The 17,438-nt window shown below is 38.0% G+C and overlaps 1 protein-coding gene across 1 annotated transcript in view; it reads right to left on the bottom strand.

Annotated features, from left to right (window-relative positions):
- Positions 2,668-17,438, bottom strand: part of ALCAM (activated leukocyte cell adhesion molecule) — a 120,386-nt gene continuing 105,615 nt past the window's right edge. The window contains exons 10-16 of the mRNA XM_021400542.1: positions 17,038-17,173; positions 16,828-16,961; positions 15,218-15,350; positions 14,454-14,492; positions 14,016-14,133; positions 6,693-6,809; positions 2,668-4,982 (exon numbers count right to left, since the gene is read on the bottom strand). Of these exons, the coding sequence (XP_021256217.1) occupies positions 6,722-6,809; positions 14,016-14,133; positions 14,454-14,492; positions 15,218-15,350; positions 16,828-16,961; positions 17,038-17,173 (648 nt within the window). The 3' untranslated portion in view covers positions 2,668-4,982; positions 6,693-6,721. The remainder of the gene's footprint in view (positions 4,983-6,692; positions 6,810-14,015; positions 14,134-14,453; positions 14,493-15,217; positions 15,351-16,827; positions 16,962-17,037; positions 17,174-17,438) is intronic.

Here is a 17,438-nt window from a genome sequence, read left to right as displayed (position 1 = left end):
GCAGTCCTTGTATCACAGCTACATGAGACAAAATGCATGAAAAAAGATCACATCCTTAAACAAAGCGCTCTTGCTGACATTCCAGGGTGAAAGTTCCTGCATGCCATATTAAAAAAAAAAAATCCTACAAACAATCAAGTGATGGTGAGGGTAGCAGAGAATCAATCTGCCCAGCACAGGAGATGAGAGAATGAGCACTAGGACAGAGAACAGAGGACTGTGCAGGCCTTTGCTGCACCATCAGGTGGGAACATGAGGACGAGAAAAATATTTGGGGGTGAGGGGGTATAGGGGAGGTACATTACTGTTTTCTGACTAAGGAACAAAATTTCATAATACTTAGTCTCTACCTTTTCAAGCTGAAATTCATTCCAACATCAAAGTGAGTGCCTTGCTGCTAACAGAGTAAATGCTTCTATTTAGAATGTAAATGAGAAAAATGTGCAAATTACAGGACTTATAAAGAACTGAGTGGCTGATTGTGAGTGGCTGGCTGGCTGGAGTTGATCTTAATAAATTGATTTTGGCGTAATTAGATAATAAGTAATAAGCTTAGTTTCCAATTCTGACAATCTGAAACAAATCATTAAATGTGTGTGCTGTGTTACTCATGAAGCACACGTTTTAAGGTGTGGGGGTGGAGTTTTTTCTGTATATATGTTCATTTCCATTTTGTTTTTCAGCCTTTCCACCTTGCTCCCTGTCCTCCTGTAGTACTGCGGTGTGCTCAGCCTCTGACAAAGTACCATGAGGAAATGCTGAAGTCCCCCTTGTTCAGCGCTGGAGCTAAGCTGATTTCTGCCAGCCTGAAGATCCCACCCTCTTCTAGAGAGACAGGTACATAATGTGCAGAAGTCACGGACCTCCTGCGTTCTCTCCAACTCCATGGGTTGCACTATCCTGCCTGCAGGTGCAACCTGTTCAAAAAAGCTGTAGCAGGTAATTTTTGGAAGAAGATACCTGGATGGAGATGCTTTTTCATCAAGAAAAAACATTTGTACAGATGTGGTTGACAGAAGGAGGGCGTGATCTCATTTCATATGTCATCAGTAATCTTAGCTAATTGTGTACATGTGACAATCTAAAAAATGAAGCCAACAGGAAACCTGGCTACAAGCTCCATGCAGTAGTACAAGTAAACCAGATTGAACTGCAGCAGCTGAGGATATAAGGTGAACTTGCATGTTCCATGAAGAAATTCCTTAAAAACAAACAAAACAAAAAAACCACAACACTACCTTTGCCTGTCTCTAGGGCTGCTGTCAGTATGGATAAAACATGTCACCATCTCATAATGTTCAAGTCATCTACATGTAATTTAGAGTTACTGATTTGCCTGTGTATTTCAAAGCAGGACATTATGAAAACTCTGTGCAGGGAAAGGTGTAACACATTGCCTGAACCATCTGTATCGCTAGTTAATGTTGGCATGTCATGGGTAATACGGATGATCAGGTGTGGATAGTCTGTTTTATGGGTAAGCAATCTGGTAAGAATTTAACACTAGTTATGGGTCTGGACACCTGCTAGCTTAATAAGTGTTGATGGAGGTGCATTACAATCCTGGAAAGCAATCTGTTCTGTAGGACTCAGACCCAGTACAAAATCCACCTAATGCTTTGCCTTTTGTTGTGTTGATTCCAAGCGCTCACTGTTCCTTCAGAAGGCCTCACCTTCAGGGCACAGAATCATAGAATTGCTCAGGTTGGAAAGGACCTTCAAGATCAAGTCCAGCCGCAACCTAACCGTACTACCCTAACAACCTACCACTAAATCATGTCCCTGAGCACCACTTCCAAACGGTTTTTAAACACATTCAGGGATGGTGACTCAACCACCTCCCTGGGGAGCCTGTTCCAGTGCTTGACAACCCTTTCTGTAAAGAAGTTTTTCCTGATATCCAACCTAAACCTTCCCTGGCGCAACTTGAGGCCATTAATAGCATGCCATTATCAATGATGTTTCTGTGCTAGTGTTTTGTTTATCTATTAGAGTGAGCTGTAGTTTTGAGATATTGCTTCTGAGGGCTTAAAAAAAATGGCTGGCTTGAGAAGCCTGTGGGCTCTCCTTGCATGAAGCTGCCTCTGCACCATGTGGACAACCTCTTGGTTTGCTCCAAGCTCAGTGGCAGTTCCCTATACAGCCATGAACAGACACCACAACCCATCTTAATTTCCCAACCTTAAAATGAGAGGGTTGGCTTTCTTCCACTATGTGTTGTAATGCTTTTAAACCATTTCTGAGGAGAGATTTTTTTTTTTTTCCTTCCTATGTGTGGTAAATTGAAGTCGAACACCAGAGTGGTGCACAACACTAGATTTCAACAGGACCCTTAAGATTCCTTCCAAGAGTGTTTCTTTTAACCAGGTCACAAGCAGAGACGCGTACCAACCTCATGGAAGGTTTCAGGTATCTACGAGGCAGCATGGGACAGTTGTTTATCTCGTAAGTGAGTGCTGATACTCTCGTGGTCCTGACCCTCTGCTCCAAGAGAAGGCCCGTACACCCACACAGAACCCCCCGAACCTTGTGGGACTTTCTGCACCAGCCGGATTCTGCAGGTATATATTTGTAGGATTACAGTCAGCAACAACACGAGCTTGGTAAGTAAAGTGCCTTACTCACATGCATACGTGTTCTTTCAAACTGAGCTTTCAGACAGGCAAGTGAAGATATACTTCAGTTTTATTGTTGTTTAGGCATGGATAGAAACATCAATTCTTTTGCACTCTTGGTTCTTGAAACGTGCCTACAGTGAACATGGAGCAGTGAAAAACGCGGCTCCTAGGACTGACGATTTAAAGTGCATAGGAGATCTAGCAGAATCCCAAAGGATGAACAAGGTGCTCTAATTCCTTTCTCATAGCCGTGGAAGTCGAGGGACTTTTCTTCTTCTCTTCTTCCACCGCGCTCCCAAGACAGTGGTATGAACAATTTCAACCCTTCCCTATGCTTTCCCTGATGATCTTTGGAGGTTTCTTCTCTGTGTTTAAAAACTATATTTGTAGTGTTATAAACAGGCAGTTGATTTTTGCATACTCCTTCCCAGAATTCTGTTGCAACTTTGCCTGTTTAGAGTCACGCCCACTGCGATTTGTTAAAAAAATGTGTATCACTTGGCAGTGTTCTTGCACCAAAAGAAAAAGATATATTTGTATATAAAGTAACTTCTTTGTGTGTTCACGTTTTATTTTGGAAAAACAGGTGTTTAAAAATTTTTAGAATTTTTTTAACAAAATTCTAAAAAAAAAAAAAATCACAATATTTACAGAGATAACATAATGGCTTAGCCATGCAAAACAAATCACTTTGGTTTGTCCCCCATTTTACTTTGGTTTAAATACTGACCAAGATTATAATAATTTTTTTCTTTTTGCCAAATAAAACAGTAACAAATCAAAAGTTTAGAGGCATATAACAGGATTTTCCTCTAGTATTTTATACAGCATAGAGTCTATAGGACTTCTTATGTATTTAATCCATGCCAATGCACTACAGGAAGCTTTTATTAAGACATCAGTCACTACTGCCCAGACATATAACATTTTACAAATTTACAAGTAACAGTGTTTTCTTCCCCCCTAAATAATGCAAAAGTGGCAAAATACATTTCCTAACATCCATCTCTTTCTTTTATTTATTTATTTTTTGCCTACCAGTCTATAAAAACATACTTTTTCCCTGGATATTTGTAAAAGGAAACCTGATGTTCTGCGTGCTTTGCTGTTCCTCACCATCAACTCGCCTATCACTTGCTTCCTGAAACGATCCTTCTGCGCAGAATGAAACTTCCCTCTCGCTTAAGAACAATTCTCTATCGGCCATTCACCCTAAACCATTTTCTTATCAGTACCATTCTAAAAATTTCCTCAAGCGTAAAACATGTTTATAAAGTTACAAACTTGAATGTAACTAAAGATACATAGACATTTCATTGTTACAATTATATGTACTGTTTGATAAATTAGGTACCAGTTAAAAACACTAAAATTATCTCAAGGTGCATTCAATATCTGTAGCATAGTTAACAAAACACACAAAAAATATATATATTCTATTCTTGTGGAAAAAAAATGCAGCTTTGATATGACCACTTTTTGTTTTAAAAAATCTCCAATTCTGACTGATATCTCTTTGAAATGAAGAAAAGGTACAGTACTTTAAGGCAGCGGATAACGTAAAGGAATCAAAATCAATCCAGAAATCCAGTTCCTTATCCTAATTCTAACACGAAGGACAACAGGCAATTTATGAATAAAACACACGCCTTGCTCTACAAGGAGAGGACCACGGGCCACCATCTGCACGTAGGCTATGAGTGTTTCATTGTGTTCCTTGCTCAGTCCCCAGCCTTCTCCATAGAAACTCTCTATTCCCTTTCTGGCCGTTTGCTTTTGCTCGGCTTTCTTAAATTCTCACTCTTATTAACAATTCAGCTTATTTTTGTCACAGCTGTCACCTCTCCTCTTTACTGTGACTTCTAAAAATGAAAAAGGAGATTGATATTTTCCTTGAAGACAATCCTACGCTTTAGGTATTTGCTACAAAGCAGAGGTTTCACTGATAACAATCAGAATTAGACATGTACCTGCCCAAAGGGTGTCATAAAAACAATTGAAATAAAACCATTACACTATACATCAGAATAACAGCAACTCCCAGAACAAAGCCTTACAGTGTATAAAAATAGCTACGTAAAAAATTTACATAAAGGCAAACAAAAAGAAATCTTCAGTGCAGACATTTACAAAAAAAATATTTTAAACAGAACACAACATGGTGACCTATTATCATGGCTGTTGCCAAAATTAGTTATTCTGTGGGTTGTTTTTTTTCTTTTAGCTTGAGATAATTGTATCTAAAATCCGCTGAAAACTTGGTAGTATGATCTGTTTAATACTTGAACCATGAATAGCTGTCACTTCTTTGTATACGTTTAAATACAATCCACGTTCATGCTTCAATTGGTCTATATGTATTCTCTGAAAACATAAAGATAAAGGCAGTTAAACAGGTTTAGATTTAAACACGTTAAACGACACAACTGCTTGGTGTCTGACCTCCATACAAAAAGCAACATTCTCAGCATTTTCTTCTCCCATTTAATGAGAATGCTTTCCTTCATGATAAGAACAGCCATTGCAATGTACTTCCTAAAGCAAGTAAGTCTATCTGGTAGGTAATACACTTATGGATAAGCTTTCATTTATGTCGAACTACTGACCCTACAAAATAAAAATCATAATACAAGATGGCATTGAAGGCCCGTGATACTATCTGAACTGCTACGGTCAATAAGCACCTTCAGCTAATTTCATCTCCATCTAATCCCCTCAGTAGTGCAGCACTGTTGAAAGTACAGAGTCCAGAAAAAAAAAATAAATACAGAATGACCCCCAGCCCAGGAGATGGCAGAATTTTCCTGTAGAAATGCCGAGTGTGTACACTGCGACTTTTTCAAAATCCAAATTTAGTTTCCACTTTTTAAATTGCTCATAGGGTATTATTTGGGAATTCCCAGTCCCATGGAAATCCCAAGGAAATGGCACATGGGAATGCTGCATCTCTTCATATACTCTGTAATCATTTTAGTACATAAATAGCAGGATTTATTTTAAAATTTCAGATAGTATTAACATAGTGAAATGATCCATAATCAGAGCTGTATTCTTATACAAATGAGCAATGTGATCATCCCACCATACACTTTAGAGCGCTGCAGCCCAGAGCAGGTACCCAGTGCAATTTACTTACGGGCCCTGAAAATCAAGGCCATCCATGGCTTTTCGATTGAGGAACTCCAAACTCTGTGCCACTGAGCACGTACTACTCCCCTTTTAACGATCAGCTGATGATTAATTCAAGAAAACTCAGTATGGTGAGCTACTACAAAGTTCATTTAAAATTGCTTTAGTTGCTCAGAAAAAATGGTCTAAAATCCCACTTTGAGCACCAAGTAGTGAGACATGGGATGTAGGTATGCAGCAGTGGTGTATAGATGTGTGGGCACTGGGTGGTGCTGTTGGTGCTTTGTAGTGCCCAGTAACTCTAGACAGAACTTCAGCGTCTGTTTATTTTTGCACACTTTATTTTATACAGATCCCAGCTGGGCAAGCTTGTATACCTGTTGCACTTTTACTAGCTTAATATACAGTGTCTCTTCCCAAGAGCAAATGGAGAACAGTACCACTATGTGAGATCCTGGATAAAAGAATGATTTTATTCTTAGAAAAGGTTCGTGCCTCTTGCAGCGTTGATGAATAAAGCCCACCAAGAAATATTGCTTCCAGTAAGGCAAGAGCGCTCCTGTGAACATTTAAAGCCATAACTCGAAACCTTCTGAATGGTACCTACACATCTTCCTCACACAAACCCACAGGTATGTATATACCACAATGGTATACTATACAATTATTTTTTTTCATTTCACCAAGTGCATGAACTAAAATAAAGCCAAGTACTAACTCATGTCTAAATACTACACTTCTTTAATATGTGTGTATGCAGGTTAGAACTTGTAACTGGCTGGGGACTCGAGTCTGTCTGTTCTCATACCACCAGAGTCAAAACCACCCCATTTCTTATGCCCAAAGAGTAAGCAACAGAATTGAGCTACCACTGTGACTGCTGGACACAGATCGCTAGAGAGAAGAGGCGGCCAGACACTAGATTTTGCAGTATGAAACACCTACCTGGAATGATGACTGACACGTTTTGTCTCTTAAGTCTCAGATTTATGATTGTTTTCTTCTAGTTTTTTATTTTCTTCTATATTTCCAAGATCTTTGTCTACATGTTTTGACGCTGTCCTAGAATGAAAAATTAAGGTCATTTTTGCACTTCTGCAGTGCTCTGTTCTATACTCACATTAATGATGCTGCTCCTCCACTCTTACAGTTCTGTTTGGAGCAGAGCAATAGGCTTGCATATGTTTGCAAATGGACCAATAGCACCAGTTTCCCCACTGGAGCACTGCAGCAGGGCTGTGTTTGCGTGTGTTACACCTTGGGAAATTCAGAATTATTCTGAGCTAGCAAAGTATGGTCAAACCCATTGTGCAGATCCATGTATCTTGACAAATTAATTGTGTAGCTTGTTTCAATAAACAAGAGTTTGCTTTAAGGCGTACTAAAATGTTACAAGTGTGGCTAAGATATCTTGATCAACATAGCAATCTTTTGTGTACTTGTAGTAATTGACTTTCAGAGGCTGTGCCAAACAGCAGCTCTTTAACTGTGAAGAAATTAATGAAAATTCAGGCAACACCAAAAAAAGAAAACATTCTGTCTTCCAGATCTGTTCTGGCTCTGACTGACAAGGTTTGGGTAAAGAAGGGATTGTGTAAACGTTTGAGGGGGAGAAAAGAGGTATGCCTCATTTAAAATAGCAGGTTGTCTTTAATACGAGTGGTGGAGATGAATTAATGAGTTAAGTGCTTAGTTTGGCTTAGCACAATAAAACCACTAAGCCATTCATTTAATGTGTGAGAAGCCTTGCTGTCTGCCAAGGTGAAAGATTCCTGCAGAGCTGCGATAACATTTTGAAGGCCACAATTTTTAAAATGTAAATGGGCAAATGTGTTTGAGTGGGACAAAGTAAATCCCTTGTGTCAAAGCAGATTATGGTATAGGCATTTTCTCTATGGATAATTTGTTTCCCCTACAGAAAAGTAACATCTGTTGTGACAGATTTATGTATATGCTCACCCTTGCTTCAGGGTAAAGATCTGTGGTGACACTGACTTGCAAAATGCAATGAAGACACAGGTAGGTAGGCAAGGTAGTGTGACATGTCACGCTGACACCATGCAGGTATGTACCTCACAAAACCACCAATTCCAATTTTTTGCTATCGGAGTGTTTCAGTGCACATCCTCCATCTGAGCAAAGGCTGCGAGCCGGGGCTGAGCACTGCATGTGCCCTGAGCTGAAGGAGCTATGAAAAGTACTGTCAATAGAGCACTATTTTGTCCTTATCTCAGCACAGCTTCTACCTGGTGCCAGTGCACCTGCTCCTCAGCACCCCTGGGAGTGCTGTGGCAGCTGCTGGTGGGAGCAGGGTGTGATGGGCAGTGCCAGAAAGCGTGCAATTTGGGGTCCCAAATCCCACGAAGTAAGCTCAATGGGACCGCTCTAAACCAAAAAGATTTTGGAGTAGGTTACTTCCCAGGTGCTTCAAACTTGTAATGCTTCCAAGTTGCATTTCCCTTTGAATGATGCTCTCAGACTGCCTCTGTTCTGCTTGTGTGGCTGACAGAAGGGCAAATGTCTGTGCAGAACCAGTTTTCTGTAAACCCTCTTACTACACAGATCCAAACTACCAGCTGTCATAGGCAAATCTAATTTTAAAAATGCTGAATTTGAAACTCAAAGTAACATGTTCCACAGTGGTAAGTTTCTATTGTGCTGTAAACTTCCTACTTTCTTCTGATATCTAAAAGCCTGGGACACATTAAGTGCACAGAAGAAAAGGATGTAACGAAGAAGAAAATCCAATGATTTGGTAGAGATCGACATTCTCCTGTGCTCGTAATAAGCCTTCACAAATCTCTTTAATCCTAGTTAAAACCAAACAAACAAAATGTCCAAACAAACAAATAAAACCTTTAAAAGTTCGGGAAATTATTTAAATTAATAAATTAAATTAAAATGTAAAAAAAGTGTTTGTTTTATGTAGAGCACAGAATCTGTCTTGTCACAGATAACAAGCCTTTTCCATAAAGAAGTCTTACAAAACTGGAGACGGTAAGGAAAGAGATGAAAAGCTGAAAGAATCAGGAGCTGGGCAACTGCCAGAGCTGATATAAGTTGGAGGTGGGGAAGCAGCGTTGTGCTCATCTGCTCTCACAGTGCTTTATGTGAGTGCTTGGGGCTGCTCCTGCAGACAAGTGGGTGGAATGGACAGACTATTGGCATGGCTCAGCATGATGCTTTTTTTTTTGCCTCTTATCCACAGTTTTATAGGACCTAAAGCAGACTGGATCTCGAATGACCTTACACCTAATGACAGGGAACTGTAACTAACTGCCATTACTATTTGATCAGGTTAAAATGGATCAATGACTACAGCTGGTAGGTCCTGTGTTGCTATCAAGATTTATTTTTCAGGTGTTCTACTGTAGTTTTGCATTCAGTGAATGGTGTTCCCCTCACTAAACGCTATCTCTGTTTTCCTAGAGCCAAAAGGGGTGAGAATGGAGAGCTGAAAGGCAGCATTCTGACTTTGAAAGAGACAGGCTCTCCAGAACCCTGATGGAATACGGTACGTATTGCTTGTCTGAAATCAAAGCAGCAACAGCTTTTCATATCTGAAAGCCAGACAGATTTAGATTCTCAGCACCTGCGACTGAAATACATACAAAGTTCAATTCGAGTGGCTTGGTGATCTTGCTGATCACCAAATGCTGATATGTAGGCAGATTCACCACCTCAGTACAAACTCTATTCCTGAGTTTTTTTAGTGTTACCTAAATAGCATTATTAAGAGACAGAATCAAAATTTGGACTGAGTTGCAGCAGTGTGATCCATCGGCAGTGCTGTGCTGTGCCAACAGGAGGAATGGGCAACCCTGGTACAGCACCAATCCTCAGGGTTCAACAGATGTTGCCAGGGCTTGCAACAGAGTAACGGCTCAAAACCCAGTTTCTGCCACTTCCTGAAGAGACTTGAGACCTGGGAATGGTCCTTTGCTACCTTCACATTCAATGACTGTTTCTTAATTTTTTTTGTGAATTGACTTCCATCAACTTGCTCCACTTGTAGCTCAAAAGAGATTTCCCAATGACATCCGAGCAACTGGGTAACTCTCTTTGAATGGACTCAAATATTCCAGGGAATTTGCCCAAAAGGGCAAAACAGCCTACTTTGTTCATGTCATCTCACACACAATATGATAAACGGATCCAGTAAGCCCCTATTTTAGTATGCTTTGGCCATGTTGCCCCATCCCTGGAGGCATTCAAGGCCAGGCTGGATGGGTTCCTAGGCAGCGTGATCTAGTGGTTGGCAACCCTGCCCCCAGCAGGAGTGTTGGAATTAGATCATCTTGGAGGTCTCTTCCAACGCAAGCCATTCTAGGATTCTATGATATTGCTCCATGATATTGTGAAAGTTGGTTGTATTAATATGAGCTTACTTATATCTCTTGGCAAGTTGTTTCTTATTTTTTAATCGTTTTTAAAACAGATCATTCCAAGCTTTTGCTAAAATCATGACTCATATTTTACATTTATCTATGCTTGCTCTTCAGGAAAACAATTATCCTTGGGGAATGCTAATCAAAATGTCTCTGTAAGTAGTGCCAAAATGAGGTCTTCGGTTTTCTTTTGAGTGTGTGTAGAGAGGCCGTTATCTTCATGCATTTTGTTTAGATACATTTGACAACATTACTCTTAATATAAAGACTTTTTTTTCTATCTATCTCCATTGTTTTGCTTGCTTTAGTGTAAATACACACTGCATGTAGGTTACATATCCAAAAAAAAAAAAAACAAAACAAAACATCCTTTGGGGTTTAATTCCTAATTTCTTTTTATCTCACGCATCTAGGCCTCAGCCTGAATTCTCCTTAAGAAGAAAATCTGCAGTGCCTTTTGTCCTGTTATCAAGCTTGTGATAACGACAAGTAAGAGAACATACAGAGATGTAATTCTGGGTGTTGAAGCAAGAACGATGAACTTCGTTGTTGGCAATACTTTTAAAAGGCATGTTAAAACACTGAACTGTAAACACTGTAGAAGACTTTCCAGGAGCTGAGGATCTTACACAACCAAACCTGGACTATTTGCAACCTCTATCCATTTACCTCAATCTTACTTTCTAATTCCTACAGTTACTTTCAAATGTCTATCGGTAGGAAAAAAGGCAACAAGAAAAACACTCTAGTGATATAGAAAAGAGTGATTTTTGTAAATTCAATTAACATAAAAATGATATAAGTCTTGTGATGTTAACTGACTCTTCCAGGGTTGTTCGCAACTTGGTCTTTTCTTCGGAAGGCAACTGCATGAAAAACAATGCAAGTGCTGCATCTTGCTGAAAGGATACAGCAAGTTGCCTATATATTTGCCCGGCTATGTTTGGTTTCATATGCTAATTTCCTATAAAGTATCAGAATTGCTATGCTTCAAGTGTTCAGTTTCAGAGAGAGACTAGTAACATTCTTGATTACTCTGTGATCCAAGGAGAATTTCAATATTTTGTTGTGCTCTGAGCATGAACAATTTTAAGACTGCTGCTGTGCTTCAATTTGCCCAGCTGCATGTACTTTCGCTGCATTTTAAAACTACTTTAACCTTTTTCTAGCATCATATAAATGGAGATTTGTGTACTTCTAGACTCAAAGAGCAAAAATGGGCAAAGGTTCAATCCACACGCAACACATCTGTGCCTGGAGAACAGGGGTAATAGGGTGCTGGGTGCACCGCTTTCTTTCTAAACATTTAATTTGTACAGAACTCCCCGTAGTTTCTGGCCATATGAAAATTTTGTATATGAAGGATTTACAGAAAATGAGTGTTCTAGAACTGTTCAACTAAGATATGGCAAAAATTTTAGTAAGATTCTTAAGTGCTATACTATATCCTCTGTTCAGTGCTAATTAGTTTAAAATATGCTTTTTGGAAAATGGACACAGCTGTAGAAAACAAGTGTTTGGCGTTCTGCTCAGATGAAGGAGAAACAAAGCATGCTGGGATAGGGAGCCTCAGCTCTTAATGTGAGGGGGGTGGGGTTGCAGGACATGGAATACAGATGAGTCCCTGATTTATGGGATAATATTCATAGTGAAGAGAATACGTGGCAGTAATCAGCTTTTCCATCGAGTGGAGCTGAGGCAGTGAATAACTCTATAATTTATTGTGAATGTATTCCAAGGCTACAAGTGTGATTTCTACTTAGTGTGGATGACAAAACAACAGAAGATTATACAAACCACGACACCAATAATGACAACAGTAATGTTTTTCTTGCCTCGGCAGACTTGCAAAGTTCTGTGCTGCTGCCTTCTCAGACTTTCCTTTGGCGTCACTTTGGGGATAGAGATTAGGTGAGTTACTGTTCAAGGGTGGGTTCAAAAAGTAACTACTACCTGTTGGCCTGCACGGAGATGGACAGTTGTGATTAGACACGGGTTGTGTCTGAAGGTGTAAGGTGCTTTTTACAAGGACTATTTTTATTTCTAGACTACAATTTGCGCTAAAAACTTTGTCAGAGAATAGGTACTGACACTCAGCCTGCTCTTGCAAGTACAGCATGCACAAGTTAGGGAGGATAAAAACAGATCAACTTAAATATATGCTGAGAACATGAGATTGTCAGTGACAGTGTGTCAATTAAGGGTTTCAGAAGCCAGCAACATTGTTTGAAATAGGAAGACTATTATTTAACTGTAAAGGTTTTTTTATTATTATTTTGTTCCCAGTGAACCTTTCTAATAAATTCAAGCTCTAATTTTACTGAATGCATGTATAAGAGAAATTGAGCACAAGGAAAAGAAAAAAGAATATAGAATATTCCATTTAGAATATAACGTATTCTATATTTGAAGAGGAAAAAGCTATCTTAAATCATAAGCTCATTTCAGCAAATGACATCCTGTAATCTAAGTTTCTCGTCGGATCTCACCACACTACATAATAGTACAGAAAAAAAAGATACTTTACCTTCTCTGCCCTCCTTGTACCCTACCACCTCTTACAAAAACCCAATCAATGTATCATTTTATGATTGCACATTCTCATATTCAAAACAGATGAAAGAAAATGATTCTAGGCATTATTACAAGAGTAGCAAAGTGTGGGAGGAGGAGCTCAATATTATTGGACTAGATGATTTTAGTTTTCCAACCCTAATGGTTCTGTGGCTCTATTATTACTTCTTAATTTGTAACCAAAAGAAGCATAAGCTTTCCAAAAAAAGTGCTTTTTTTTCCTCATCTATAATATCTGAATGTAGTTTTGTGCTTGGGTCATTTACAGCAGGTCTTTATTTGCAGAACTTCCAAAAACTACTCAGTTACGTTTGGAGTACAATCCATATGTAATATCCAAAAAACAGCATTTTCTAAGAAAAGTAGATAGAGAATTCCTTGTAACACTTTCTATCAATGTTATATTTTAGATCTCATTTGAGCTAACTTTAACAAAAAGTCACAAAAAGAACATAAAGATTTTTTGTACACTTCTGCTGATTGATTTGCACTTATTATGCATCACTTCCTTAATCTCCCTAGTTAAAAAGTAGTCAAAAGGAACCCTTCAGACAGCAAGCTTGTTGTAAATTCTCCCTCGGGACACACATATGGTGATAAGGCCAAATGGCACACAGTCAGAGCCATCTTTAAAACTATGGAGAAAAATGGCTACTTTTTATAAAATAAACTGGATGATCTCAAAGTGGGCCTGAGTGATAATACAGAAACTTGAAAGCCAAGCAGGCCTCACTGGCAAATACTGTATTTGCTTAGAGATAGCTAAAACATACTCAGTTGGATGACGGCTTCTATTTTTTCAGCAAAGAAGTCTATGTTTACTCCCATAGATCTCCAAGTATATGTGAATGAATGAATTAAGGATCTTTCTCCTACTGGAGATAATTTAGACCTATTCTTCAGTTTAGTCCATGTTTTAAAGCAGAAGAGTTAGTTACCCAAATTTTTTCTGTAGACAGTTTCTAGTAGCAGTAGAACAAAACAGGAGGTGACTTCCCACAATTAACTCACAAGTTCCATATCAGCACAGGCTTGGCTGTCAGGAAACAGAACCTCATTACAGACGACTAACTATGAAAAAAGTCTTGGAGTAACCTGTCCTTCTCCAAGAGAAGTGTCTTGTTAAGCTTTAGGGCATGCCAATCAGAAGTGCCAAGTTTCCTTTCACTACTAAATGCACCTACTCTAACGACTCGTCCCCAGTCATACTACTGGAATGCTGCAGGAAGGAAAACAGGTAAATATACATTTCTGTTGATGATTTTTTTTTTTTAAGTTTAGTATCAAGTTTTCCATGAATTCTTACTTTGATTTCTTCACATAGAGCCAGTAGACAACACCTGCAACCAGGGCAACCAACAGAAGACCGACTACAATCCCCACTATTAGCTTCGCCTGGTCATTAACCTTTTCACTATTGTCATCTGAAGCAAAGAAGAAAAGTTAATGAGTTAACCTAAGAGGAAGAAAAGTACTACAGCATTTTAAAAATATTTGCATTAGAAACAAGAAAAGGAGTCAGAATATCAAAATGAAAAAAAAGAACGAACTGTTTCAAACAAGCAAGAGAAAAAAAACACAACACTTAAAGCTTCAAGAAAGTCACAGTCTTAGTCAATCATAGCACTGCCTATTCCAGATCGACTCCTGCTATGATGGGCTGTAGAGATTGTTCAGTGACACTACATGTCTTAATCTGAGACAGTCAAGAGAAAGGGTCATGGAGATAGAAAATCATACATACCATTTCTATCCTCTGGCTCATCATACTCTGGAATACTTACTGAAATGAAAAATGTTAAAATTAAAGATAAAACATGTTATAATCTGACTGTTACTTTTAATTAATTACATCAGTGACATGAAAAAGTAATGCAATATTTGCCAAACATCTTTAAGAAAATGTCATTGTTTCATAACTGCAAGATATCCAACTGAAGAATCTTGTTCAATGCTATAATATTAATCTCAGAAATGTTTACGTGCTCTTCTTTCATGACTACTAGCTTCTTACTATATTTCCTCATTGAAAATGGAAAAAGATATACCCTTGATGATAAACTGGAATTTGAGGAGTAAAAGATGGTTATGTAGTAATAAATAAAGGCTTCTCTTTTGTAAATAATATTTTATCTATACCTTTTGTACCATCATGGTGTAATATTAACTATATAATGTACATAGTAAGTATATCTGTGTATATGTATATGTATAAAACATATGCTTTATAAATATGTATTACATACTTATATTGTGTATGTAATTAATATATTGCATACATTATGTAGCTAGCCAAGGAAGACTACGTGACTTCATCCAGAAAGCTATCAACACATTCTGTATACTATTAGCCCAGGCTCTATTTGCCATTGCTTGCCTTTTAAGACAAGAAGGTAACTACCTTAGTACCAACATTATTATGCACACCCAGCCTTCATTTGAGTGTGAAGTGTGGATACTTTAAGTGAAACTATAACTTTTAGAAAATGGTCTTTAGAAGATACTCACTAGCAGAGACATTCAGAGAGGTCACAGTCCTTTCTAGCTGATTTTCTGCAATGCATGTTAATGTTACATTCTCCTCAGGAGCAATTATAATTTTACTGGAAAATTTTCCATTAACATATCTGGTCTCCTCTGTCTGAAAAGGTAAAAAATGAAGGTTAGTATCCTTGAAAAACACAAACAACAGAATTTATTTCCTGTATTTACACAATGAAAATGTTCAGAGGGAAATAACCAACAATATTTCAGTTTTCCAAACAATAGAAATAATTCATTATTTTATTACACGGTAATGTGAATATTTGGATTGCCCAGTCTTTTCTTGTACTTGTATCTACATTTTGCATAGCATGTACTGCAAGGAGACTTATAAAGAGGTATTTTTTAAAAGCTCACCACACCCTGTATTTGTTTTTGTTTCTTCCAACTATTTGAAAAATATCCAAGGGAGAAAATTCTTCAAGGAAACCCCCAAAATGAGACGTCTAAGTTTGCGTTTCTTTCCATCTTGATCTTTCTCATTTATGCCTTTATTAGGGGAATGACCATTGTAAGATTTTTACTTCCCGAGATTCCAAGTCATGAGTTGTTTCCTTCCAAGAATCATTTTGCTAAGCTACATTTATTTAGTGGTACCTGCAGCACCTGTGGTGTAATGGTGATACCAAGGTGTTCCTTAAATTTGATGTACATCATTCTTACATTAATGCAATGTCCAGAAAAACGTATTTTCAATTAATTAGATATGTAGACTCAACACAATTCCTAACCTACAGCTGCAAGTAAATGGAAGACTTTTCATAGTCATATGTAATTTCTGTAGGGCTAAAGCAAAACCTTAGGAAACAGTGAAATCTGCAGGAGCAATGGGCATTATACTCCCAGTCTTAAACTGCTGGTATACACGTCTAATTTATTTTTCCTGTCAAGACAAAATATGGCAAGGCTCTGAATGTGATTTGGTTATCAATATGAAAATATTCCAGTTTACTCATTTTCCAGATATTTTTCAAGCTGCTTAAGTCTCCTTATTTCTCCCCCAGGCTGACTGCATTTTGGTTTTGTTTCTGGTAAGAAACAATGGGTATAGCCAAACAAAAAAATTATTTAAATTAGGATAAAATTGCAAAGTCCATTAGGAACTATAGTGAGCATATTTTCTGATTTTTACTTGTAACACTTCCCCAGTTAATGCCTACATCAAGTACCTGTTTTCTTTCTATCATAGATTTCACGGTTCCATCATTATTTGTAAATCCTTTACGCACTGCCAAAGCCACCACATTATCCAAGCAAAATGACTAAATACTCTAACTTAAAAATGCAGATTTTAATTGTAAATTTTCCTTCTTTTTCCTTCCAGCTTTGTCTTCTAGGTGACGGAGTTTCCGCACCTTTGTCTGCTATATTCAAAAGCCTTTTATCATCAGAAATTATCCATGCAGGTACCAGGTAGCTACTGTCCATGTAGCCTGTAATATCATTTAACCCTCCTTCTCTCAAATAAATAAAACTGATTAAACTCCTTCAATCTAATTACTTGGAAATTTTTTCTTGACTTTAAATCACACCTCCTATCTTTTGGTGAATAAAGTAGTAAGAGAGATACTTGCCTTATTTATGAGGCTTCCACTACCAGTAACTGTCCACTGCACTGCTGGTTTGGGAAAACCTTCCACATGACAAACAATTGTTTTAGACATTTTATTTGTGTTGGTTTTCTTTGTCATTTTGATTTGAGGCTTTCCTATTAGAAAAATATTACAGTTAGACATCTTATTTGAACAGCACAATTAATAATCATAGCTTTCTTGCTTCCTTACCTTCCACAATAAGTTTGAGTGTCTTTCTTTTCTTTAGCCCTTCAACTTCCTGTAGAGTAGTTTCACAGATGTAGTTTCCAGCATCTTGATACTGCAGACTTGAAAATGACGGACTTGTTTTCATTCTGGTATTGTCCTGATAGAGCAAGGAGTTAATCTTCTTTTCAACTCTAATTCAGAATACACTAACCTCTACATTACAAAAGTAACTAGTATTAACAGATTACAGTCTTACACTTCAAGTGTTTTCCTGTTAGTAACTACGTTCAAATAGTGGACAGCAACATCACAGCAAGAAAAGTTGAAACTACTGAATGTTTATATAAGCCACTTCTCTTCTTTGCTTTCAAGTCAAGGGCATAGATGGGATCCACTGTTCCGAGATTTGCCAGTAGGCTGGT

The sequence above is a fragment of the Numida meleagris genome, chromosome 1 (genome assembly GCF_002078875.1).
Source record: "Numida meleagris isolate 19003 breed g44 Domestic line chromosome 1, NumMel1.0, whole genome shotgun sequence".
Taxonomy (NCBI): Eukaryota; Metazoa; Chordata; class Aves; order Galliformes; family Numididae; genus Numida; species Numida meleagris.
Note: the sequence above shows the minus strand (reverse complement) of the source record. Positions and strands in the feature narration are given on the sequence as shown.